Genomic DNA, 27647 nt, shown 5'->3' with positions numbered 1-27647 from the left:
CTCCAAATTTAACTGACATATCCTCATAGGACCATGTAAACAAGTCTTTTGAATTTTCTGAATAAATTCATCATCTTTTTGTGATCCTCTCGGGATAAGTTAGTTCCAATATGAATTTCTTGGGAATTATTTTTGTTCCGAGGTCAATGACCTTTAGTTCCTCGAGCAAGACATTTATCTTCTCATTCAAGAGGGGGTTCCTTATTAGAGGAATTTCTCTTTGAAGCCAGTTATTAGTTAACTCGTTAATGCGCTCAAGGTATTCAAAAATTTTCTTTATTTAATTAAATTTAGATGGGGCAACTGACACCATTGCAGACTCGACGAACTAACTTGACTTAATAGGAAAGAATAGACTCAATCTAAGGAAGACATGACCTTGTTGGAAAAAAGGCCTCGAGTTAATACAAATGACTCATGAAAACTCAATACAAGTACCCACACGAGTTTGATTAGGACTGAGGACTGAGATATTGCTTACAACAGCTAGGATTGAAGCACTATGATCTTCAAAGAGCAACTGGACGATGTTGAGAAATTTTGAAGTCATTTCTGACTGTTGACTTGATATTGATGTTTATTTTAACTGACCGGATTTACAACCCTAGCTAGACGATGGACGATTGAGCTTAGATACAATGATAACCCTTAACCCTCTTCGAAGGTGAATTTAACCAATTTCAGTGTCACCCCCTTGATAACATTTTAAATGAACCCTGAGATTTTATTGAATATATCATTTGTAAATCATTTTTCCTTCATTCTCTTTTCTTCTAGAAAATATTTTTTTTTTGAAAAATCTTGTTCTTATGGAAAACACTTTTTCTGGAAAATATATATATATTTTTAAAGAACATTTCTTCTAAAAAATACTTTCCTTTTGTAAACCATTTATCTTCTTTAAAAATGGGTTGAAACCCGAATTTAGAAAAGAATTTGATTTCCATTTTGATCTAAATGGCCCGACCCATCTGTAGACACCCCATTTTTGCACTCGCCTGATTAATCAACTCGTCAATCCGATTGCAATGATTCCCAATGATGGATGTGTATTCCATTACTTTATTTTATTACCAGATGTGTTTCAGAAATCCGGATGAGGTATCTCGAACTGACAAAACCTTAGAAACCACGCTACGCTAGGAAAATACGACCCCAGAAACATGGAAATCATCATCTTGCAGATCAAAAAGAAACTTCACGATAAAAATCACTAAAAATTACCAAATTACCAAAATACCCCTAACCTCAAAACAACCCTAGGGCCTACGTTACGCTTAGGAAAACTCTCTCGAACACATAAAATAACAAATCGGAACCAAATAAATCATTTCACCAATTTTAACAGAATTTGACAAAATTACGAAAATGCCCCTCATAAAGTTTACAATCATTTCACACAAAAAAAACTTCATAAATGACACAAACTAATATTTCCATTGAATTCCTTACGAAAAATTGATTCTAAAACATCCTAGAACATTAAAAACCGACTTAAAACGTGAAAAGTCCTCTCCGGGGGCAAAACGGTAATTCCACAATTTTCATGATAAAAAATTTCGAAATTAATAAATAAAATATTAAATAATTAAATTTAAATATTAATGAAATTAATTTAAAATTTTGAACCTAAAAAATCGATTAATCGGAGGCAAAATTGTTGAGGGTTCGTGGGATATTTCTTTAAGGACCCCTCCATTTGGGGGTCCAAAGAATTAAAGAAATAATGGAGGGGGCTTTCTCCAAAAATTTAAAGTAAATCAAGCAAGACTGAAGTCAAGGTATTAAAGTCAATCAAGTGAGACTGAAGTCAAAATTAAAGTCAATTAAGCAAGACTAAAGTCAAGATATTGAAAGTCGATCAATTAAGACTAAAGTCAAAACATTAAAAGTCAATCAAATAAGACTAAAAGTCATAATAGAGATCTAATTAAATAATAACTCTATCTAATAGAGTTCTAACTTAAAAACAATTCTACCTAAAACAATTTGAATTAAAACACAATTCTACCTAAAACAATTCTAATTAAAAAAACAATTCTACCTAAAACAAGTCAAATTAAAACACAACTCTAATTAAAAGATCTCTAATTAAACACTAACTCTATCCAAATCAACCCCTAAAAACATCTATAAATAGAGGTGCTCACACCCTATCAAATCATAAACCCTAAGAGAAGTAGGTTTAGAAGCTCCCCTAGCCCCCTATAAACCCTAGTTTTGGAGCCCCAACTCCTTACCTAACATCCCTCCTTCAATTTTAGTCTAGAAAACACCTAAAATCCCTCCAAAAACACCCCCAAATCCACAACAAACTTCAAGAGTTCAGATCCAAAAATAAGGAGATACCTTGATGTAGGAGATCCAAAGTCAAATCCGGAGACAGAACGAAGCAAGGGAGTACAGTACAAGGAGCTCTTTTTGTCAGATCTGAGGGAACAAAATCCTTGATATCGGAAATGTATGTAATTTTTTTATTTTTATCTAGGTTTTTAGCAATGTGATATATTTGGAAAGTTAGTAGAGACCGGCTTTGGCCGGGCGGGGTTGGTGCCTAACACCTTCCAACCCCGTAACATGATCCCCGAATTCAGATTTTTTGTGGTAGATTAGTTCTTTTTATCCATGTTAGAGTCAGTTTGGTTCCTAGACCACAATAACTAGGTGGCGACTCCCAAACCTCAAGAGTCAAAAGCGGATCCGCGCACCCCACGGATCGAGGGCGCTTTCAGTGGCGACTCCGCTGGGGACTATTGAGGATCAAACTTGAAAAACCCCAAGTATGAGAGCATTGCCAAGATGACCTAGATTTTTTTTATTATTTAGTTGAATTTATTTTATTTATTTTTTCTGTTTATTTACTTTTTGTCTTGATTGTAAATGATTTTGGGTATTGCATTTTTTTTTTTCAATTAAGGATCACTTTTTGATGACCCCTAAATAATGAAAGATTCAAATTGACCTATGAAAATGATGGAATGATGAAGGTTGGACAGAAATATTAAAAGGTTTTTAGAGAATATTCTAGTGAGAATTAAGTCTGGGAGCCTCTTAATAAAACATAGATCTCGTCGAGTAGATTAATTTAGAATCTGAGTTCACTCAATTTCGTTATCGGAAGCCTTAGATATCATCGATGCAAGTTCAATCTGTAATTCTGGAATTATTTCTGAATGAAAGTTGGGACAGCAATGTTAAAATTTTTTTAGAGAATATTCTAGTGAGAATTAAGTCTAGGAGCCTTTTAATAAAACATAGATCTCGTCGAGTAGATTAATTTAGAATCTGAGTTCACTCAATTTCGTTATCGGAAGCCTTAGATATCATCGATGCAAGTTCAATCTGTAAATCTGGAATTATTTCGGAATGAAAGTTGGGACAGCAACGTTAAAACGTTTTTACAGAACATTCTGGTGAGAACTAAGTCTGGACACCTATTAATAAAATGTAGATCTCATCGAGTAGATTAATTTAGAACTCGAGTTCACTCGATTTCGTTATCGGGAGCCTTAGATATCATCGATACAAGTTCAGATTGTATTTTCCTAATTCATAGAAAATCTGAATTTATCTAATGTTGGCACAATTAATGTTCTTGAGAGTGAGCTCATCTCAACCATTGTCATTCTATCATCAATGTAATACCTATTGGAATCTCTATTTATTTTGAATCACCCAAAAGTGATCATTGATTGGACCTTAAAAATTATAAAAATTATGCCTATTGCAATATTTGTTTGATCATTATCATATGCCATATTTATTGATTAATTTACCATGATCTTGCTTGAAATACATGATTGATGTTGATCGTAATGTTAATGTGCTTATGTGATGGGAATAATGTGATCTTAATTGAATATTCATATGATTTGAATGATTTTGGTTTTGATTAAATGTATGATTGGTTTGATTGGATCCATGGGTCCATTTGTTTGAAAAAGGTCCCGGGCACACCCCACCCTGTTTTGCACACACCACATGCACGTTTACTGTTTTACTCACTTACACGTCCCATTTAGCCAACGTGGCACTAGTGCGTGGTCCGGTCTCTTCCGAGATGCGACGTCATTCATGAAACCCACAACTCCAGTCACGTACCTTAGGGTATATCAAACTGGGGGCACCAATACTATCTGATCAGGTGATTCTGAGAAGTATGTTGATGCACCCAGGCTGGAGCGACCTGAGCCTTTGACCTATTGTAAGCCACACAGTCACATGTCCCGATTGCCAACGTAGTACTAGTACGTGGTCGGTCCCCTCGTGGGATGCCAAACCATTTATGAAAGCTACAACTCTTGACTCGTACCCGTAGGTATAAAAGATAGTCTAAGTATATCAATTGCACTTCTTGGTCAAAACCGGTGCCTAAGCAAGATCTTGCCCCGCTATACCCTACTGTACGAGGGGGATAGACTACGTCTATTCTAGACGAGAGGTATTTAAGTGGGCCCTTGCTCAGCATTGTGCGCCACCTCTCAACTGGAGATCAAACTGGCTGTTTTTGGCTTCAGAGAAGTGAATTGAGGTTTTAGATTATCACCTATACGGTATATCAAACCAAGTCACCACGTATCGAAAGGTATATAGGTGTTCTTGGGCAAGGGTGGCCAGATAAAAATGCATTGCACGTAGTAAGCTTAGAGTCTAGAAACCTTCCCAGTAGGTCACGACTCAAACTTATCGTGGGTGTTCCCGGGTTGTTTATTGAATGAATGCATGTGATTGATGAATGTATGTGAGTGATGTGAATGATGAGATCAAGAATGTATGGTTGTCCTCAAGGATAAAAAATTTTCTTTTTGAAAATTAAAATGGGTGCACCGACCCAATAAAGAATCAATTTTTTGCAATAATTTATAATGACCCAATCCATCTCGATCCAATAATCATGATGGGTCGGGCCATTTAGATCAAAATGGAAATCAAATTCCTTTCTAAATTCGGGTTTCAACCCATTTTTAAAGAAAAGAAATGGTTTACAAAAGGAAAGTATTTTCTAGAAGAAATGTTCTCTAAAAAATATACATATATTTTCCAAAAAAAGTATTGTTTTCTAAGAAAAAGTATTTTCCAGAAAATGTTTTCCATAAGAACAAGATTTTCCAAGAGAAAATGCTTTCCAAATAACAAACTATTTTTCAGAGAAAAAATATTTTTCAGAAGAAAATGTTTTCCGAAAGAAAAGAAAATGAAGGAAAAATTATTTACAAAAGATCTATTTTTGCATGAAATTTTTTTGAAATATGTTCTTCACCAAAAATCTTTTTTTTTTTGCATGGATCTTGTAAAATTATCAAAATATGTTTTTCTAAAAAGAAAATGACTTGCAAAAAAATAATCAGATTTGTGAAAGTTTTATTCAATGAAAACATTATTTCCAATAATTTTCAAGAGTGCAATAAAATTATTTCCTTCTGAATAATCATTGAGCGGATGAATTGTTTAATGGATTGGTGCACAAAATTCAATAAAATCTCAGGGTTCATTTAAAATGTTATCAAGGGGGTGACACTGAAATTGGTTAAATTCACCTTCAAAGAGGTTTAAGGGTTATCATTGTACCTAAGCTCAATCGTCCACCGTCTAGCTAGGGTTACTAGTCCAGTCAGTTGGAACGAACGTCAACGCCAAATCAATCCTTTAGAATTTCTTAACATCGCCCAGTTATTCCCTGAAGATCATAGTACTTTAGTCTTGTCGGTTATAAGCAATGTCTCAGTCCTTAGTCCTAATCAAGCCCGTTGTGGGTAGTTGTATTGAGTTTTCATGAGTTATTTGAGTTAGCTCGAGTCCAATTTTTCAATGTCATATTTTCTTTAGATCGAGTCTACTCTTTTTCTGTCGAGTCGAGTTAGTTTGTCGAGTCATAGAGGTGTCTGTCGCCCCTTTTGAATTTGATTGGCTAAAGGAAATATTTGAATATCTCGAGCGCATTAACGAATTAACTACTAATCTGGCTTCAAGGATAGATTTCTTTCTTGAGCAAGAAGATAAGAGTCAGGCTCAACGTTTAATCAAGAAAACAAAGGTTATTGACCTCGGAACAGAAAATATTTCCTAAAGAGATTCAAATAGAAACCCTCCTATCCCTAAAGGAACACGAAGGGATAATGAATTTACTCAGAAATTTCAAAAGACTTGTTCGTGTGATCTGATGAGGATGTGTTAGGTGCAAGCTTGGGTGTTGTTCAACACGGAATAGATACTCGTCTATATCGATGGAATTAAAGAAGATGTTATAAAATGTATCAGCACTATCCTTACTACATCTTGAGTTTCAAAGCACATATTATCAGTCGATATGGGGGTACCTTTTGAACTGATCTCTGATAATGGTCGTGCTTCAAAGCATAAATCATTACTCTATGTTTAAAGTTGAAGATCCGGAAGCACAAATCATCCCCCTACCGTTCTCAGATCAATGGAACGGTTGAAACAGTTAGTAAGAGTGTCAAGACTATCATCAGGAAAATGTGTCAATCACATCGAGATTGGTCAGAAAAATTATCATTCACGCTATGGACATATCGAACTTCAATTCGATCCTCTACTGGAGCTACTCCCTACTCTTTAGTGTATGGCATGGAAGCAGTCTTGCCAGTTGAAATGAAAATTCCGTCTCTCAGGGTCTTGTTGGAAAATCATTTGTTAGAAACAGATTGGGTTCGTCAGTAGTATGAAGAATTAAACTTGATAGAAGAAAACGAGTTAAAGCCCTGTACCATGTGCAAACTTATCTAAGAAGAGTCACCCGTGCATTGGACAAAAAGGTCAAAGCTCATCATTTACAAGTCAAGGATTTAACTATCAGACTTCAAAGAAAATTGAACACTCCTCCTCGACTATAGGAGAAAGTCTGAATCCAATTGGAGAAATTCATTCGTTAAGAAAATATTATCAGGAAAGACTGTCAAACTTCAAGATCATGATGGAATTGAATTACCAGAACCAACCAACCTTGACTAAATCAAACGGTACTACATTTAAGGAGGCCATCTTTGGCCGAATCAACCTTCATATTACCCAGTTACCCAGTTCAATATATCCTTTCTCAACCCTTTTGTAGTATTTTCAAAAAAAAATTATGCCTTTTTCTTTCTCAGCCCGATCACCTAACTAGGGGAGGGAAGCTTCCAACTACGTTTTGGTCTGATCCCAAAATTCTGGGGTACGTAGGCAACCTGAGAAATTACTTCAGGTCCGACCACATCAAAATAAAAAAATGTATTTCCCACACAATATAAAAAAAAATCAAGAAAAAAATTCAAAAAAAAAGAAATATCATTCAAAGTGGGAAAGAAAATTTAAAGAAAAAGAAATAATTTAAAGGAAATGCCACACAAGGGGCATTTGGGTTTTTGAGCCTCAAAATCCCTTTCTTTTTATACCCAGTCCCAAGCCTACCTATAAACGTCCTCCTAAGTACCGTGCGAGAAGTCAAGGAAGATATCAAAGCATGATCAGACAGTAACTTCAGAAGTTCAGAGTAGAAGAAAAAGATAAAAAATGATAAAGCCTGCTAAGTTGAAAATCCAAAAAGGGCCACTTAGGCAAAAATTAAGGCAAGCTCGCAAGGTTGAAAATCTGAAAGGACAACTTTGACAACAATCAGAGCAAAAAAAAAATAAAAAAAAAGAGCTCGCTAGACCGAAAACCTGAAGAGGCGATCTAGGCAAAAGTTAGAGCAAGCTCGCTAGATTGAAAACCTGAAAAGGCGATCTAGGCAAAAATTAGAGCAATAAAGAAAAAAATAGAAGAAAATCCTAAGCTGAGAGCAGTCCAAGCTGAAACATCAGAAGTCCGAATAATCAAGTTCAATACTTAGCCTAAACCCGGCATAGACTCAGAAGCCACAAGTATTCTGTCTACGATCGATCTGAAAATGTTTACTTCCCTAAGTGAACCAATGGAGAGAAGGGTGAATTCTATGATGAAACTCGAAAGAAAATAATTTTGTACTCTTGAGCCTGACTCAAAACCTTCAATAAAATTAATCAAAATTAAAAAGTTGAGTCTTTATTGCGCTTGTGGTAATCAATTATTTCAAACCTTCATACAAGGGGCATTTTCTTTCTTTTTTTAATGTAACTTTTCCCCCTTATACTAGGGGCATTTTTTTATGATGTGATCAATTATTTTCAAGGCCATGGTCATTGTCAAACTAGAGGCATTTTGCTTTTGAGTAGTGTTAATCCTAAGAGATCCAAATTTAAGGTAACCCTCTTGATAACAGTTTTTCAAAAAACTCTTGAGGTTCGAAAGAAATAAAAATTCAGGTTTTAAAATTTTTTGATAAATCCTTGAGGTTCAAACAAAAGCATTTCGGATCTCACATAGGAGATATAACATTCTTTCAGTCTCCAGATTCTTTTCCAGATTCAATCATTCTTGGAATCAATCATTTCTCCTCCAGATTCATTATCTTCCAGATTTATTCGTTCTCCGGTTTGTTCTAATCAGTTTTCTCCAAATTCGTTCATTCTTTCCCAAAATTCATTCATCCCTCTACCAGTTTTGCTCAGTTTCCGCCAAGGGTTATCTTGGATTTTGCTCAGTTGCCGCCAAGGGTTAACTTGGATTTTGCTCAGTTTTCGCCAAGGGTTATCTTGGATTATGCTCAGTTACCGCCGAGGGTTTTCTCGGAACTATGCTCAGTTACCGCCGAGGGTTTTCTTGGAACTATGCTCAGATACCGCCGAGGGTTTTCTCGGAACTATGCTCAGTTACCGCCGAGGGTTTTCTCGAAACTATGCTCAGATGCCGCCGAGGGTTTTCTCGGAACTATGCTCAGTTACCGCCGAGGGTTTTCTCGGAACTATGCTCAGATGCCGCCAAGGGTTTTCTCGGAACTATGCTCAGATGCCGCCGAGGGTTTTCTCGGAACTATGCTCAGATACCGCCGAGGGTTTTCTCGGAACTATGCTTAGATGCCGCCGAGGGTTTTCTCGGAACTATGCTCAGTTACCGCCGAGGGTTTTCTCGGAACTATGCTCAGATACCGCCGAGGGTTTTCTCGGAACTATGCATAGATACCGCCGAGGGTTTTTTTGGAACTATGCTCAGTTACCGCTGAGGGTTTTCTCGGAACTATGCTCAGATGCCGCCGAGAGTTTTCTCGGAACTATGCTCAGTTACCGCCGAGGGTTTTCTCGAAACTATGCTCAGTTACCGCCGAGGGTTTTCTCGGAACTATGCTCAGATGCCGCCGAGAGTTTTCTCGGAACTATGCTCAGTTACCGCCAAGGGTTTTCTTGGAACTATGCTCAGATGCCGCCGAGGGTTTTCTCGAAATTTTGCTCAGTTTATGCTCATTTTATATTCAAATTATGCTCAGTTTATATTCAAATTATGCTCAGTTTATACTCAAATTATGCTTAGATTTTAAGCCACACACTTGCACAGTTGCTACATCAGTCAAGGAGAATTTTCTAAAATTCAAGGATCTGACACCGTCAGTGAGAGTTTGCGCTCAACGACCTGACATTTTTTTAGTTCGAGGAGAGTTTTATGCTCAATGATCGGAATACCCCGACGAATTGCTAAATCAGGCTGCAAAATGAAATGTCACTAGCTTTGGCATTCGGATATCGCACTATCTACCAAAATAGATTTGCTATCTAGTTTGCTTCAACCCTCTGCCAAAGAGGGGCATCTGTAGACACCTCATTTTTGTACTCGCCTGATTAATCAACTCGTCAATCCGATTGCAATGATTCCCAATGATGGATGTGTATTCCATTACTTTATTTTGTTGCCAGATGTGTTTCAGAAATCCGGATGAGGTATCTCGAACTGACAAAACCTTAGAAACCACGCTACGCTAGGAAAATACGACCCCAGAAACATAGAAATCATCATCTTGCAGATCAAAAAGAAACTTCACGATAAAAATCACTAAAAATTATCAAATTACCAAAATACCCCTAACCTCAAAACAACCCTAGGGCCTACGTTACGCTTAGGAAAACTCTCTCGAACACATAAAATAACAAATCGGAACCAAATAAATCATTTCACCAATTTTAACAGAATTTGACAAAATTACGAAAATGCCCCTCATAAAGTTTACAATCATTTCACACAAAAAAAACTTCATAAATGACACAAACTAATATTTCCATTGAATTCCTTACGAAAAATCGATTCTAAAACATCCTAGAACATTAAAAACCGACTTAAAACGTGAAAAGTCCTCTCCGGGGGCAAAACGGTAATTCCACAATTTTCATGATAAAAAATTTCGAAATTAATAAATAAAATATTAAATAATTAAATTTAAATATTAATGAAATTAATTTAAAATTTTGAACCTAAAAAATCGATTAATCGGACTCTCAGGCAAAATTGTTGAGGGTTCGTGGGATATTTCTTTAAGGACCCCTCCATTTGGGGGTCCAAAGAATTAAAGAAATAATGGAGGGGGCCTTCTCCAAAAATTTAAAGTAAATCAAGCAAGACTGAAGTCAAGGTATTAAAGTCAATCAAGTGAGACTGAAGTCAAAATTAAAGTCAATTAAGCAAGACTAAAGTCAAGATATTGAAAGTCGATCAATTAAGACTAAAGTCAAAACATTAAAAGTCAATCAAATAAGACTAAAAGTCATAATAGAGATCTAATTAAATAATAACTCTATCTAATAGAGTTCTAACTTAAAAACAATTCTACCTAAAACAATTTGAATTAAAACACAATTCTACCTAAAACAATTCTAATTAAAAAACAATTCTACCTAAAACAAGTCAAATTAAAACACAACTCTAATTAAAAGATCTCTAATTAAACACTAACTCTATCCAAATCAACCCCTAAAAACATCTATAAATAGAGGTGCTCACACCCTATCAAATCATAAACCCTAAGAGAAGTAGGTTTAGAAGCTCCCCTAGCCCCCTATAAACCCTAGTTTTGGAGCCTCAACTCCTTACCTAACATCCCTCCTTCAATTTTAGTCTAGAAAACACCTAAAATCCCTCAAAAAACACCCCCAAATCCACAACAAACTTCAAGAGTTCAGATCCAAAAATAAGGAGATACCTTATTGTAGGAGATCCGAAGTCAAATCCGGAGACAGAACGAAGCAAGGGAGTACAGTACAAGGAGCTCTTTTTGTCAGATCTGAGGGAACAAAATCCTTGCTATCGGAAAGGTATGTAATTTTTTTTATTTTTATATAGGTTTTTAGCAATGTGATATATTTGGGAAGTTAGTAGAGACCGACTTTGGCCGGGCGGGGTTGGTGCCTAACACCTTCCAACCCCGTAACATGATCCCCGAATTTAGATTTTTTGTGGTAGATTAGTTCTTTTTATCCATGTTAGAGTCAGTTTGGTTCCTAGACCACAATAACTAGGTGGCGACTCCCAAACCTCAAGAGTCAAAAGCGGATCCGCACACCCCGCCGATCGAGGGCGCTTTCACCATCATGATTATTGGATCGAGATGGACTGGGTCATTATAAATTATTACAAAAAATGGATTCTTTATTGGGTCGGTGCACCCATTTTAATTTTCAAAAAGAAAATTTTTTATCCTTGAGGACAACCATACATTCTTGATTTCATCACTCACATACATTCATCAATCACATGCATTCATTAAATAAACAACCCGGGAACACCCACGATAAGTTCGAGTCGTGACCTACTGGGAAGGTTTCTAGACTCTAAGCTTACTATGTGCAATGCATTTTTATCTGGCCACCCTTGCCCAAGCACACCTATATACCTTTCGATACGTGGTGACTTGGTTTGATATACCGTATAGGTGATAATCTAAAACCTCAATTCACTTCTCTGAAGCCAAAAACAGCCAGTTTGATCTCCAGTTGAGAGGTGGCGCACAATGCTGAGCAAGGGCTCACTTAAATACCTTTCGTCTAGAATAGACGTAGTCTATCCCCCTCGTACAGTAGGGTACAACGGGACAAGATCTTGCTTAGGCACCGGTTTTGACCAAGAAGTGCAATTGATATACTTAGACTATCTTTTATACCTACGGGTACGAGTCAAGAGTTGTAGCTTTCATAAATGGTTTGGCATCCCACGAGGGGACCGACCACGTACTAGTACTACGTTGGCAATCGGGACATGTGACTGTGTGGCTTACAATAGGTCAAAGGCTCAGGTCGCTCCAGCTTGGGTGCATCAACATACTTCTCAGAATCACCTGATCAGATGGTATTGATGCCCCCAGTTTGATATACCCTAAGGTACGTGACTGGAGTTGTCGGTTTCATGAATGACGTCGCATCTCCGAAGAGACCGGGCCACGCACTAGTGCCACGATGGCTAAATGGGACATGTAAGTGAGTAAAACAGTAAACGTGCATGTGGTGTGTGCAAAACAGGGTGGGGTGTGCCCGGGACCTTTTTCAAACAAATGGGCCCATGGATCCAATCAAACCAATCATACATTTAATCAAAACCAAAATCATTCAAATCATATGAATATTCAATTAAGATCACATTATTCCCATCACATAAGCACATTAACATTACGATCAACATCAATCATGTATTTCAAGCAAGATCATGGTAAATTAATCAATGAATATGGCATATGATAATGATCAAACAAACATTGCAATAAGCATAATTTTTATAATTTTTAAGGTCCAATCAATGATCACTTTTGGGTGATCCAAAATAAATCGAGATTCCAATAGGTGTTACATTGATGATAGAATGACAATGGTTGAGATGAGCTCACTCTCAAGAACATTAATTGTGCCAACATTAGATAAATTCAGATTTTCTGTGAATTAGGAAAATACAATCTGAACTTGTATCGATGATATCTAAGGCTCCCGATAACGAAATCAAGTGAACTCAAGTTCTAAATTAATCTACTCGATGAGATCTACATTTTAGTAATAGGTGTCCAGACTTAGTTCTCACCAGAATGTTCTGTAAAAACGTTTTAACGTTGCTGTCCCAACTTTCATTCAGAAATAATTTCAGATTTACAGATTGAACTTGCATCGATGATATCTAAGGCTTCCGATAACGAAATTGAGTGAAGTCAGATTCTAAATTAATCTACTCGACGAGATCTATGTTTTATTAAAAGGCTCCCAGACTTAATTCTCACTAGAATATTCTCTAAAAAAGTTTTAACATTGCTGTCCCAACTTTCATTCAGAAATAATTCCAGATTTACAGATTGAACTTGCATCGATGATATCTAAGGCTTCCGATAACGAAATTGAGTGAACTCAGATTCTAAATTAATCTACTCGACGAGATCTATGTTTTATTAATAGGCTCCCAGACTTAATTCTCACTAGAATATTCTCTAAAAACGTTTTAATATTTCTGTCCAACCTTCATCATTCCATCATTTTCATAGGTCAATTTGAATCTTTCATTATTTAGGGGTCATCAAAGAGTGATCCTTAATTGGAAAAAAAAAATGCAATACCCAAAATCATCTACAATCAAGACAAAAAATAAATAAACAGAAAAAATAAATAAAATAAATCCAACTAAATAATAAAAAAATCTAGGTCATCTTGGCAATGCTCCCATACTTGGGGTTTTTCAAGTTTGATCCTCAATAGTCCCCAGTGGAGTCGCCACTGAAAGCGCCCTCGATCCGCGGGGTGCACGGATCCGCTTTTGACTCTTGAGGTTTGGGAGTCGCCACCTAGTTATTGTGGTCTAGGAACCAAACTGACTCTAACATGGATAAAAAGAACTAATCTAGCACAAAAAATCTAAATTCGGGGATCATGTTACGGGGTTGGAAGGTGTTAGGCACCAACCCCGCCCGGCCAAAGCCGGTCTCTACTAACTTCCCAAATATATCACATTGCTAAAAACCTAGATAAAAATAAAAAAATTACATACCTTTCCGGTAGCAAGGATTTTGTTCCCTCAGATCTGACAAAAAGAGCTCCTTGTACTGTACTCCCTTGCTTCGTTCTGTCTCTGGATTTGACTTCGGATCTCCTAGATCAAGGTATCTCCTTGTTTTTGGATCTGAACTCTTCAAGTTTGTTGCGGATTTGGGGATGTTTTTGGAGGGATTTTAGGTGTTTTCTAGACTAAAATTGAATGAGGGATGTTAGGTAAGGAGTTGGGACTCAAAAACTAGGGTTTATTGGGGGCTAGGGGAGCTTCTAGACCTACTTCTCTTAGGGTTTATGATTTGATACGAAAATAGGGTGTGAGCACCTCTATTTATAGAATTTTTTTAAGGTTGATTTGGATAGAGTTAGTGTTTAATTAGAGATCTTTTAATTAGAGTTGTGTTTTAGTTAAAATTGTTTTAGGTAGAATTGTGTTTTAATTAGAATTGTTTTAGGTAGAATTGTTTTTAAGTTAGAACTCTATTAGATAGAGTTATTATTTAATTAGAATTCTATTATGACTTTTGGTCTTATTTGATTGACTTTTAATGTTTTGACTTTAGTCTTAATTGATTGACTTTTAATATTTTGACTTCAGTCTTGCTTAATTGACTTTAATTTTGACTTTAGTCTCACTTGATTGACTTTAATACTTTGACTACAGTCTTGCTTGATTGACTTTAAATTTTTGGAGAACCCCCTTCCATTATTTCTTTAATTCTTAGGACCCCCAAATGGAGGGGTCCTTAAAGAAATATCCCATGAACCCTCAACAATTTTACCCGAAAGTCCGATTGATCGATTTTTTAGGTTCAAAATTTTAAATTAATTTCATCAATGTTTCACTTTAATTATTTAATATTTTATTTATTAATTTCGAATTTTTTAATTATGAAAATTGTGAAATTACCGTTTTGCCCCCGGAGAGGACTTTTCACGTTTCAAGTCGGTTTTTAATGTTCTAGGATATTTTTTAGAATCGGTTTTTCGTAAGGAATTCAATGAGAATGTTGGTTTGTGTCATTTATGAAAATTTTTATGTGAAATGATTGTGAACTTTATGAGGGGCATTTTCGTAATTTTGTCAAATTTGTTAAAATTGGTGAAATGATTTATTTGGTTCCGATTTGTTATTTTATGTGTTCGAGAGAGTTTTCCTAAGCGTAACGTAGGCTCTAGGGTTGTTTTGAGGTTATGGGTAATTTGTAATTTTTTAGTGATTTTTATCGTGAAGTTTCTTTTTGGTCTGCAAGATGATGATTTCTATGTTTCTAGGGTCATATTTTCCTAGCGTAGCGTGGTTTCTAAGGTTTTGTTAGTTCGAGATACCTCATCCGGATTTCTGAAACATATCTGGTAACAAAATAAAGCAATGGAATACACATCCATCATTGGGAATCATTGCAATCGGATTGACGAGTTGATTAATCAGGCGAGTGCAAAAATGGGGTGTCTATAGTTGGTTGTTGTGATTTTTTTTTTGGGGGGGGGTGTTTTCGTGATCACTTTTGGGAGTGTTATATAGGTAGATTTTTTTGCGTTTGGTGGTGTTTAGGTCGTTTTTGTGTGGATTATTGGTTCTGGTTGTTCATGATTATTGGGTAGTTTTTCGACTAACCTTTTAGTACACATCGATGGCTGTTCCCAGAGATGCTCCGGTTCCCATGTTTAATAATTGGGGTGGCTGTAGTGGCACACATGGTGATTGTAGTGGTGGTGGTGGTGGTGGTGGGGTGGCTCTGGCTACGGTATTGATAGATCTAGTTGGAAGTACAACTATTGTGGAAAGACTGGGCATACAAATGATTATTGTTGGGATAAATGGGGACGTCTTGATTTATGCTCACCAAGCATCTGTTGATATGTCTTTAGCCTTTGTTACTCAGCCCTCTACTCCCAAGATTATGAGTCTCATGACAACATATTATTGTTCAGCTTAGTCTGATCACCCAAAAGTTGTTAGGTCTACCCTCTCCTTCATCTATTCCCACTGCAACAATGGCCAATACAGGTAAATTTACTTGTATAGCTGCTCAATCCCCTTCATCTTGGATTATTGATTCTGGAGGTAGTGCTCATATGTCTGGTATCTCCTAAATCTTTTTTAATTTTCACTTCTCTAAATCTCATATTATCTTAACTGATGGCTCTTCTTGTCCAGTGCTTGGAACTAGTGATCTTCATCCTACCAATTCTACGACTAACTTCTGACGTATTTATTCCTAAGTTTCCATTTAATCTTCTTTTTGTGAGTTAACCAACAAAATCACTGCACTGTCTTGTAATATTTTCTCATACCTCTTGTGTTTTTCAAGATTTCAGGACGAAAAAGGTGATTGATTCGGGGCATGAACATATTGGGCTGTATTTTCTAGACCATGATGAGCCAATTCTTGTTTTGAGTGCTACAGTCTCTCCTTTACAGTGACATTATCGCTTGGGTCACCCGTCATTGCAGAGGACCTAGTCCATTTGTTCCCATGTTAAAACTTATTTCAATTTAGGAATGTGAGGCATGTCAATTATGCAAGCATCACTGTAGTAGTTTCCCCTTAATTTAAAGAGTCGTCAGTTAAGTCCTTTTGATGTAGTTCATTCAAACATTTGGGGTCCTGTAAGGATAAATAATACATCTGATTTTTCTTATTTTGTCATTTTTGTGGATGATTATTCTTGAGTGATTTAGCTATTTTTAGTGAAGGATCGTTCTGAACTACCCAAAATCTTTTTAACATTTTATAATGAAATATTTGTTTAATTCGAACAACATGTTATAATTTTCTATTCGGACAATGCCCTTGAATATACCTAAAACTGTATGTCTGATTTGTGCAGAGACCATGGTATTCTCCATCAAACTACTTGTCCACACACTTCTGAACAGAATGGTATTGCCAAACGTAAGCTTCATCATCTTTTGGATATCACTCGTATTTTATTGTTTAACATGTACGTTCCCAAATCTTGTTGGGTAAATGTAGCTTACTACTTGTTACCTTATGAATCGGGTTCTTATACCTGTCTTGGGTAATCAAATTTCTTTTTCCTTGTTATATCCTAAAACCAAGCCATTCCTTATTGTTCCACGAGTCTTTGGGTGTGTTTCATTCATCCACATTTTTGGGATTGGTCTCGTTAAGTTATCTCCTCTTGTTGTTAAGTGTGTCTTCTTGGGTTACTATAAAACTCAGAAGGGCTATCGTTGTTATGATCATGTAGGATGTAAATATTATACTAGTGCTGATGTTATTTTTTGCGAGTCTACTCCCTTCTCTATTTCGGGTTGCCAATTAGATTATGATTTCATTTCTTCTCGTCTGGGAGAGCTAGTTTTGCATAAAGTTTCTCTTCCAGTGTCTTCTCTAAATTTGCAGGTTACCAGCTCTCTTGGCATTATCTAGTTGTATTATGTAGTCCAACTACAGCCACACCATCACCTTACTCTCCTGAGGACCCTCCTGCACCATCACCCGATTTTCTTGAGGACCTCTCGTTTCCTCCCATAACTCTCTCATCTTCTATAACACCTATTGCATTGCAGAAAGTATTCGTTCTTGCACTAAACATCCTATATCAAATTTTGTATCTTTCCATCGCCTTTCATCTATTTTTTGCTCATTTGTATTTTCATCGTCCACTGTTTCTGTCCCTAGTTATTATCACCTAGCTTTAACTTCTTCTGGATGGAAACTTGCTATGAATGACGAGATGCATGCATTTTATCATAATCAAACATGGGAACTTATTCCTCTTCCTTCTAGGAAAATCACTGTTGATTATTGTTGGGTGTACACGATGATGTATCAACCGGATGGATCTGCTGATCGACTTAAGGCTCGATTGGAGGTTAAAGGGTACACTCTGACTTATGGTGTGGATCATTGTGAGACTTTTTTCACCTGTTGCTCGACTCAATTCCGTTAGAATTGTTTTTTTTGTTGTAGTAAATTCTAACTGACCACTATTCTAACTAGATATAAAAAATGCATTTCTTCTGACGAATTATAGGAGAAAGTGTGTATGGATCAGCCCCCAGGTTATGCTGTTGAAGGGAAATAACATATGGTGTGTAGGTTGAAGAAAGTGTTGTATGAACTGAAATAGTCTCTGCGTGCCTGATTTGACAAATTTAGCTCCATGGTGCTTCGGTATGGGTTTCAGTGTTCTACTTCTGATCATTTTGTATTTGCCTATCATTCCACTTCAGGTATTGTTATTCTTACTGTCCATGTGGATGACATCATTGTCACTAGCAATGACTCTATGGGTATTGCTTAGTTGAAGGCTCATTTGGGTACTTAATTCCACACAAGGAATTAAGCTTTCTTTGTTACTTCCTTGAGATTGAGGTTACACATTCCACGGAAGGTCTCTCTATGCCAACTCAAGTACATGTTGGACTTATTATTTGAGACAAATACTCTAGGATCTCGTTCAGTTGATATTCTTACAGATCCTTTTATCAAGCTTGATGTTGAACAAGGGAAAATTTTTTGGGACACTAGGAGATACAGACAGTTGGTTGGCAAGCACATATACTTTACAGATATCATCCTGACATTACTTATGCTGTGGGAGTGGTCCGTCAGTTTATGCATGCCCCTCGACAATCTCATTGGAAAGCTGTCTGCCGTATTCTAAGCTAGTTGAAAGGTGCTTTTGGAAATGGTCTCTTGTACCATCCTTCCTCTTCCTTGACTATTTTTGGATACTCTAATGCTGATTGGATCAGGAGCCGTTCTGATCGTCGGTCTACCTTTGATTATTGCACATTTGTTGATGGAAATCTTGTTACTTGGTGTGGTAAGAAGCAAAACGTGGTGGCCCGCTCTAGTGTTGAAGCTGAGTATCATGGAATGGCCCACACTGCTTCTGAGATGTCATGGGTTCATTCTCTTCTTCACGACACAGGTGTTGATGTCCCATTACCTATGAAAATGTATTGTGATAACCAGGCGATCATCTTTATCGCTAGCAACACCCTGTATTTCATGAGAGCACAAAGCACATTGAAGTTGATTGTTACTTTGTGCGGGATTTACTTACGCGTAAACAGATTGTCACACCCCTATGTGAAGTCTAGTGATCAATTGACTGATTTTTTACTAAGCCTTTAACTCGTGTACTTTTTTCTTCTTTTTGTTCCAATCTAGGTATCTATGATATGTAATGCTCCAGCTTGGGGGGGGAGGGTTAAGAGTTTTTTTTATTAGGTAGGTGGGCCCACATATTTAATTAAGTTAAGTAGACCCCACATATTTTTATGATTAAATAGAGAAGATGAGGGGTTGAACCTATTCAAGTTCGACCCTCCCTCCTTGTTTCTTCTCTCCTTTTCGCTTGTGAATTGATTCTTGATCTTTAACAAATATCATGAAAATGCCATTTTCAATCACTATGTGAAAAAAACCCATATTTGACGGTCTTAGCCCGTCAAATTTTGAGAAATTTGACGGACCCTACTGTCAAATATGCTCGTCAAATATTCTCTTGTAGAATTTTTTTTTTGACGGCCCTAGACTATCAAATTGATTGGAGAATGGGCTTAAAAAAAAAAATCCATAGAATATGGCCGTCGAATATGGAGGTTTAACCAACAATAGGACAGTCCTCTAATTCACCAATCACAATAAATGAAATAATAATATAAAAAAATCAGAAAAATAACAAACAAAACAAAAATCATAAAACAAACTTCAAATTAAACTAAACAACTCAAAATTCATATTATATATTGAAATTTCATTACTAAACAAGCTCTAATTGAAGCAATTGGGCGGTTACAAATGAAATTACATCACATAATTGCTTAGAAATAAAATACAATTAGAAGCAAATGGTCGTGATGTTTTTGATCCCTTCTAGCTCTCTCCGCTCTATCGTGTCTTCTTATTTTCCTCAAGGTTCGGATTTCCCCTCCATTGCTACTGTTTTCTAAAAAATCCTAATAGCGCTCTCGTACCTACACGGAAAAGGTTTGGTACATCGAGATATCAACCCAAAGTAATAGAAAAACAAATTAACATAGCAACGATCTCCGACATTGGTGGCCGCATGTTTGGGTAAGCTTGGAAGCATAAGAATGTCACTTGAATTGCTTGTAAGACATCCTTTTCTACAAACCTGTCTTCATGTAGTTTTGGATCCACCAATTCAAGTACTCTAGATTTCTCGTAAAGCTTCCATGCCTATATACAAGAAGAGAAAATTGGCAAATTGAGATTGAAGTATAACGAAAGAAAAAGAACTAGAATTAAAGAACATAAGAACCCGAAAAAGCTTATAAGGCTTACATATTCGGGAAGATATTGCATTTCTGATGGTACAGAAAGATCTGTGTTTTTCCTACAACTAATGATCTCGAGCACTAGAACCCTGAAGCTGTAAATGTCAGCCTTCTCAGATAATTCTCTTCTAATGACGTATTTAGGGGCCGTATAACCTCTATAAGAGACACAAACAACACTCCATGATTAATCTTTTACAGTCTTTCATACAAGTGGATTACATAATTGTGTTTTATAATCTAATACTTATAATTTTGTATAATAAGCAAACAACTCACAAAGTTCCAGCAAATGTGGTGTTGAGATACGCTTTGTCTTCAAGGAAGAACCTAGTTAGCCCAAAATCCCCAATCTTCGATTGGAATTTTTCGTCAAGAAGGATGTTGCTTGCCTTGATATCTCTATGAACAATCCTGCAAAAAAAAAAAAAATGCAATTAAAACCGATGCACAGCTCCAAGTCCAACCCATCAATTGAACTACAAGATCTGAAATGAAAACCCCAACTAAGATTCAAACACATAAATGCAAGCAAAAACCATTCAAGAAAGACATAGTTTGTCCCCCAATGCTTACCTACTACCACTAACGATGAAATTCTTCCGTTTCTTTGAAAATGCAACAGTTCCAACGGCTCCCATATGACCAGTACCAACTCTAATACAGCACCTACTTTCATGTTCCCATAATCTCACCTGTAATCCATAGAAGATAATAAACATGAGAAATCAATTAAAAAAGGGAACAAGTTTCACCTATATGGTCACCACTCTAGAAAACACAAAAGCTGTTTGGAAGATAAACATAAGAATAAGAATAAGAATAAGAAAATATATCTTGATCATGTTTTCTCCAATCACAATTACCAACAGTAATCAACCGGTATAAGTGCTTTTTTTAGTTGTACCATGTGGCATATGTAATTGAAAACACTCAAAAAGCAATTGGAAATGATTAAATACACAAATCTATAAATGCCTTGCGAGAGCAGACGAAAGAGAGAGACTCACACTATTGTCCTTGCTTCCAGTTACAAGAAGTGTTCTTCCAGAACTTGAAATGCATGTGTCTAGGCATAGTACAATTTCAGTATGCCCAGCCAACACATAGGAACATGACATGAATGCAAGGTCATACACACGCACCTAGGAAATACTTAGGTCACGAATGCTCAAACACATCCATCCTGCACATAGAAGGATCAGACTAACAATTTCAGGGTCCATCAAAACGATCTCCAAGTTCAAAAATCCTACCTAGTATCATATTAATTTCAGCAGTACAAACATAGGAATGAATTTTACAGAACAATACCTTTTCCTCCTCACCCAAAAACTTTATATCCACAAAAAAGAAACTGCTGATCTGCAATGACACAGACCAACCCTTGATCTAACGGTAACAAAACAACAGCTGTAAAAGGCCCTTGTCGAGTCTTCATTATCTGAGGTGACAGTTGCATCTGATGATTGCTGCTCAAATAGGCAGACTGCACTGTTAACAAAACAAGTAAAATAAGTTCAATCGATATATTTATTTCTAGATGATCCATGGAATTATGGAATTATGTGGGCAGTAGGCAAGAGAGAAGCTCTCTCTATTGCTGATGTCATTCGCACCACATGTCAAATGTTTATTGGGCAGTGAGCCAACAAGTAAGAGGGCATCAAGGGCGTTACGGTCACTCAATTGGTTTGGTTAAAGGACATAGATATCCAAGGTGGACCCATCAAATGGTCGGTCACCTTTACCCTTGCATGTGCACTTGGATGGGTGCAGTCTGTAGTTGTACACCCAACACTAATCATTTGAAATTTGAAATTTAAGTATTACCTGAACGATGTCCTGGAATTTGTTTCGTATGTTGTAGAACTCATGCTTAATCATATTCAGAGCGCGAAGAGACCTAAGGGATTAAATTCCATCAAGTACGGTAAACTTTCTATAGAATTACACAGATGTAAATAAGAAGAGTTACAAAGGAAAGGAAAATCAAGTAAGATAAACTTTCAGTGCAGGAAAGTAGAGGCGACAATTCCTTTTCTTGTTTGTCTCTAAGTAAATCTGCCTCCAACACACTTTTCCCAAAAGAAAATGCTGGTTGTTTCGGAGCAGGTAAAATCATAGCTTCATTATATAAATTCACAGATTTTTAATATAATTACTGACATAGTATGAAAGTTTTCCAAAAAAGATGGGATAACTCCAATGGTGATTAGAGCTTGCAAATATGCAGTGGCTTTGAGGAAGCAACAAAGCTTCAAGGACTCCAAACCTCATTAAGTTAATTTTATGTCAAGGATGTATGTAATACGTTTCTTATGTATATGTCTGACAGTGAGATTTTAGGAGTTTTACTCATTCAATAGTGGTTAGGAATTTCTTTTAGACAGAAGTGAAAGGTCCCACAGAGCAATTGTAATACATTAGTCTCGTGCATCATATCTTGACTGTAACATCAATACTCTATTGTAAATAATTATGTGAGTTGCTCACAAGAGAAAACCCACGAATTTGCTCCTCAATTTCAAGAATTCTCTTACCTTATTTATTTATTTATATATATTATACAATTTCTTTTTCTCTGGTATCACACCAACACTATCCACTTGTCCAACTAATTTGGATATCTAACCATTCTAAATTCTAACAATAATGAGATGAATACCAATATGTTAGGTATTTAGTTGGAAAGAAATATGAGGGGTTTTCAGCAGAATTTTCTGATTTCAGTCGAGATCGAACTAAACATTGAATGTTTTAGATAGTCTAGGAATGTTTGGTTGAGACCATTTCAGTTTTTCTCTAGACTGAAACATTGCATCAAAATGAGATGTCAAGAAAAATCCTTTATTATTATCAAGACATATTTATGGGTTTGGAAGATTTTGTCTCTAGATGAGGATTTGTTTAGTTGGGCCTCTATATGAAATTTAGCTATTTCTAGAGAGCTTTGTTACTTGTTCCTTTGTTTGTGACCGTACCTCTGTTTAATCCTTTTGAGGTCTCCTCAACCTCCTACGTTCCTTTGTATACATAACAGAATTGATAACTGTCAAAAGAAAGCCCTTTTTATGAAGTTGTCTCTTTTATCAGTATCAACATCATGTATTTAACACAATAAATAGATGTTAGTATATTCTCAAGAGACTTATCAGATGAGCCCATCACTCCCAATTTCATATAGCAAGGATCAAACATATACATATAATTGATGTATCACTGCATCACATAAAAAATAAAAAGAATTTATTTTGCCAACAATCAAACACTAAACTCTTCATTTATATTTATTTTAAAAAGAAAAGCTCATAAAAAAAACAATGAGTGAAGGTGATGGCATAGGCCCCTCTTATTATACGGATCAATCATCAAGACATGTTTCAAAATCTACGGTTAAGGAAAGGTCTTGGTGCATACAAAATTCACCTAATTGTTGTGATAGGTGTCTCATATTCTGTAGGTTAATTAATGTGGGAACTATTCAGATTGTGTCTCTTAGTTTAGATGGTGTGGGGGTTTTAATTGGGAAAAGACTTGCACTTGTGTATTCGGTTGCGATTAAAGATCTCTATGGCTGTAATTTGCTTAAGAATATAGTGATTTGATCCAAATCATCTCCTCTGTGGAGTAAGCATGCTGCAGAGAGCCATTTAAATTTTGAGTCTTGTGTGTGGTCATTTTCTTTGTTGCATCATTTTTGTGTCACTTTAAACTTATACTAATAAGTTAGGATTGATTCATAAAGAAATACCCTAAGTTGCTTTCCAATAATTAAAAAAATCAAACCTGCAGCATAAGATGGAGATGACATATTGACATAGATGATATAAGGACAATGTCCTTCTTTTTGAAGAATTTTTTGTATATTATTGTAATTGATCATTTTAGGTTACAAGAACATGAAAATAAGGATTTTTTTTGGGTTTGGGAAATCTTATAAAGGTTCTAGCTGTCATCTAGGGTGAAATCCAGGATTGTACTTGAATTCTCATCTTATCTGCTAACATATGTAGGCACTCTCAAGTTATATAGTGTGCTCTTAATTTCATGGACTTTATGATTTGATTTTGGGTTATACTTCTTCCTTAATGTTTTTCTTCAAGAAGTTACAAATAAAAGTATTTACTTGACCAGCCCAGCTTGTACTCAAGATACGTTGAACTCAACACAATTAATGGGCAACCTAGACGGGTCAAATTTCCCAAGTTTTACCCGACATACATCATCACCTTGGGCACCTAAAAGATGAAGAATGGACGTGCTACGGCCTACGGAAAGCTATGTGAAATAATAAAAGAAGAAAAGGTCACCGACTGCTAATGAGAACCTAACAACTTTGAAGAATGTGGATTCTAGCTAAAACCACTGGTGTAGGTCTGATTGAGAAATGGTGGGGTGGGGGGCATGCCTTCTAAGTATGCATGAAGAAGTTGTATGTTTGTCTAAATCAACAAGAGATATATATGCCATTGTAGTGAGTTTTCCACTAGCTGTGTCGGAAGACAAGGTGCCTTGTAGGTCCATAGTGGTTTCTAATGCCTTCTTAATTTGTAAACAGTGATTCCTTGATATACAAATTATGTGACATAGTAAATGTATTGTCCAGGAAAATATGTACATTCTTACAATTGATGGTGGTCACAGACCTGTGTGAGGCATTATAGATCATCAAAAATATCTTAATGAAATATGACCATTACCCAATACGTACCCCTAGTTGACCCCAGACACCTATGTGAATCCCAAATCAAAGCGCACAGTCCCACAAAGTTATTAAAAATTATTCCACTAGAATATTGGAATTGTGACTAAAATAAATATTTTTTTTCATAGTGTACTACTCCCAGAAGAACACAAATTACTGTTCAAATTCAGCCCTATTGTAGCTGTCAAGTAGCTTAGTCCAAGACTGCAAAAAATACTTGTATGATCCATAAAAGGCAGAGACAAACATCCAACATTCAAAAACTTGCTTACAAAGAAAACCAATTCCATAGTCTTCTCATACCATTGAAACCATTTTTGTTTTTTTTTTTTTTTTTTGACAAAAGATGCTCTTTAATTGACATGATTAATTTTAGAAAAGAAAAAGATAACGTGTGAAAGAGAGAAAAAAAAACTTAAACCCAGGCATGAATCCCATAGGCATATGTATCCTCAACTTTTACACCCACTTGCAATATAGCTTTTTAATAGGCTTTTAAAAGTTAAAAAGACTTGGTTATCTTCCATTAGAACCAAGGAATTCCTGATTTCTTTCAAAAGCATAAACTATGAGGTTTGATTCAAAACAAAAGAAGTAGGGTGGGCCCACTGAAATTTGATGTCAAAGGCAATGGTGTTCTTGATGAAATTGATTAGAGTTCTGTTGTGGAGTGTTCATTTGCTAGTGTTTTTCTTCCAGACTTTCTCAGCCTTTAGTAGAAAATTGAGAAAAAAAAGTGTTGCTCTCTCGTTCTCTCTCTCTCTGCTTCTTTTTATTCAGTGTGAAAGCCATAGTTGGTATTGTTTGGTGTTGTTGTTCGAGCTCATTTTCTCAATCAACAATAACTCCAAAGAGAAGTAGACGATGTGTTCAAATTCAAGATCAGATGTGAGATATTATCAGAATGTTCAAGCAAGGATGAGATAATTTCACAAAAACAAGGAAATAGGTGTTGGAGGTGTCACAAGATCAAAAACCAAAAGAGCACAACCAATTTCGTAAAGCTAGGATCATTGAAACTCTTCATATTCTTCTAGATATTACTTAAATAGTATTGAGTGATTTTAGATTAGATAATTGTTGTTGCTGATTAGATTACTAATAAATACACTTATTCGTATAGATCTACTCCCATCTAAACAAAATATTAGAGAACTACTACTATCTAGTACTGATCTGGTTATAGAAACTCAATCACAAATTCACAATTCACAATTGTCCCTAAATTTCTAAAAAGGAGTATAAATTCAAAAACTGATCTACAGAATTATACTACCCCAATATTTTATAGATAGAAACAAAGATGATCTCAATTGATATGGTAACAGTTAACCCTAACGAGAAATTGAAATTGATGAACTACAAAATGAAATATAAAATTAGAATTAAAATTACCTCCGGAGACGAACAAAAGCTGAGATTTGTGAAAATGAACGCCACAAACAGGTCCATCATGCTCATCAAATCTATCAATAAGAGTGCCCATCCTATAATCCTATAACTGGATCACACCATTGTGAAGACTCGCAAGGATCCATGGCCTCTTACGATGGAAACTCAAACCATTCACCCGATTACTCTTTGTTTCGAATTTCGTCAGCATCTTTCGAATCAAATCTCAAACTCTAATTACTAAAAACTGCATCAATCACAAATCAATTTCATCAAAACTTTACAAAATCGAAGATACCTCAAATACATCTCTGTGATCTCTCCACAGATGAACAGAATTGGACTTATCAATCAAAAACATACCTCTTGATGACTTATCAATCAAAAACGAGGATCAGATCTAAATCGAGATCGATCGATCAAATAAAGTGGGAGATGAGATCTATCGAGGGAGGTAGATCGAGAGAGAGAGAGCGAGACAGACAGAGACATCGAGGGATCGATCGAGAAAGAAACTGTGAGAGATGGAGAGGTCGATCGAGAGAGACAGTGAGACAGAGAGAGAGAGAGAGAGATTTATAGAAAAAGAGATGTCGTTCAAGAGAGAGATCGAGGGAGAGGCAATGAGAAAGATACAGTGAGAGAGTGATCGTGGGAGAGACTGCGAGCGAGCGAGCCTATGAGAGAGAGAGAAACGTGGTCGAAAGGCCGTGGTATTTCAAGTTATAAAATTCGTCGGGCCAGGCCCAACAAATATTTTGTTCAAATTTTGGGTTTTTCACGTAGTGAATTGCTCAACCTTTGTAAAATGAGCTTGTTAATATTGTCTTGTGTGTGTTTAAACTGCTAAATATTTAAATTTACTATGTCATGGTTTTAAATTGATTTTTCTGTCTATTTGTGATTGTAGATTTACTGAATGATAATCACTAGATATGAGATTCGTTTGTTATTTGTGTTTCATATTCTAGAACAACTTCAGTGATTTCAATCTATTTTGTTATTTATTATTTGTGGAATCTTAGTAATTTGGCTCCATGTGGTCTGATCTACAACAATTTGTGGGGGTGCCAGACAACACTTTCAGCTTGTTTCTACAATGTTGAGATAGATGTTTAGCCTGACAAGCACATTGAGTGTAAGGTCAACTGTTCGAAAGCCCATGAAGCTATGAATTTCTTGGGGCCACCCTCCAGGATCATGTTGACCCTTGACTCAACTTGTTGCATGTAGGTTTTTTTGAGGGCGTGGTGCGTGTGATCGTGAGAGTAGGCCCATCAGAAGGGTGGGGACACCCACAATATCAAAACAGAAAAAAAAACAGAGATAGATGTTTAGCCCTGCCATCTTTATTTGGATTGCAGAAATTTAAGCGTATTCCTAAGAATGCCTGGTCATGCTATAT

The 27647-nt window shown here is 36.2% G+C and overlaps 1 protein-coding gene across 5 annotated transcripts; it reads right to left on the bottom strand.

Annotated features, from left to right (window-relative positions):
* Positions 1-19557: 19557 nt before the first annotated feature.
* On the bottom strand, positions 19558-27025 carry LOC147410156 (cold-responsive protein kinase 1-like). Of its 5 annotated transcripts, none has more exons than XM_086432396.1 (10): positions 26606-27025; positions 26246-26489; positions 23127-23194; positions 21976-22048; positions 21457-21636; positions 21153-21328; positions 20719-20837; positions 20422-20556; positions 20150-20300; positions 19558-20044 (listed from the first exon to the last, which is right to left on the bottom strand). In XM_086432396.1, the coding sequence occupies exons 6-10, from the start codon at positions 21261-21263 to the stop codon at positions 19850-19852; spliced, it is 711 nt and encodes a 236-aa protein (XP_086288522.1). In that variant the 5' UTR covers positions 21264-21328; positions 21457-21636; positions 21976-22048; positions 23127-23194; positions 26246-26489; positions 26606-27025; the 3' UTR covers positions 19558-19849. The 5 variants fall into 5 exon arrangements, with proteins under 5 accessions (XP_086288522.1, XP_086288524.1, XP_086288525.1 ...); XM_086432398.1 differs by having other exon boundaries at positions 21457-21631; XM_086432399.1 differs by lacking the exon at positions 23127-23194 and having other exon boundaries at positions 19558-19818; positions 19980-20044.
* Positions 27026-27647: the final 622 nt, after the last annotated feature.

Source organism: Akebia trifoliata, chromosome 2 (assembly GCF_017979445.1).
Source record: "Akebia trifoliata isolate Shusen 1 chromosome 2, ASM1797944v1, whole genome shotgun sequence".
In the NCBI taxonomy this organism is placed as follows: Eukaryota; Viridiplantae; Streptophyta; class Magnoliopsida; order Ranunculales; family Lardizabalaceae; genus Akebia; species Akebia trifoliata.
The sequence above is the reverse complement of the archived record's forward strand: the minus strand, read 5'-3'. Positions and strand labels throughout refer to the sequence as shown.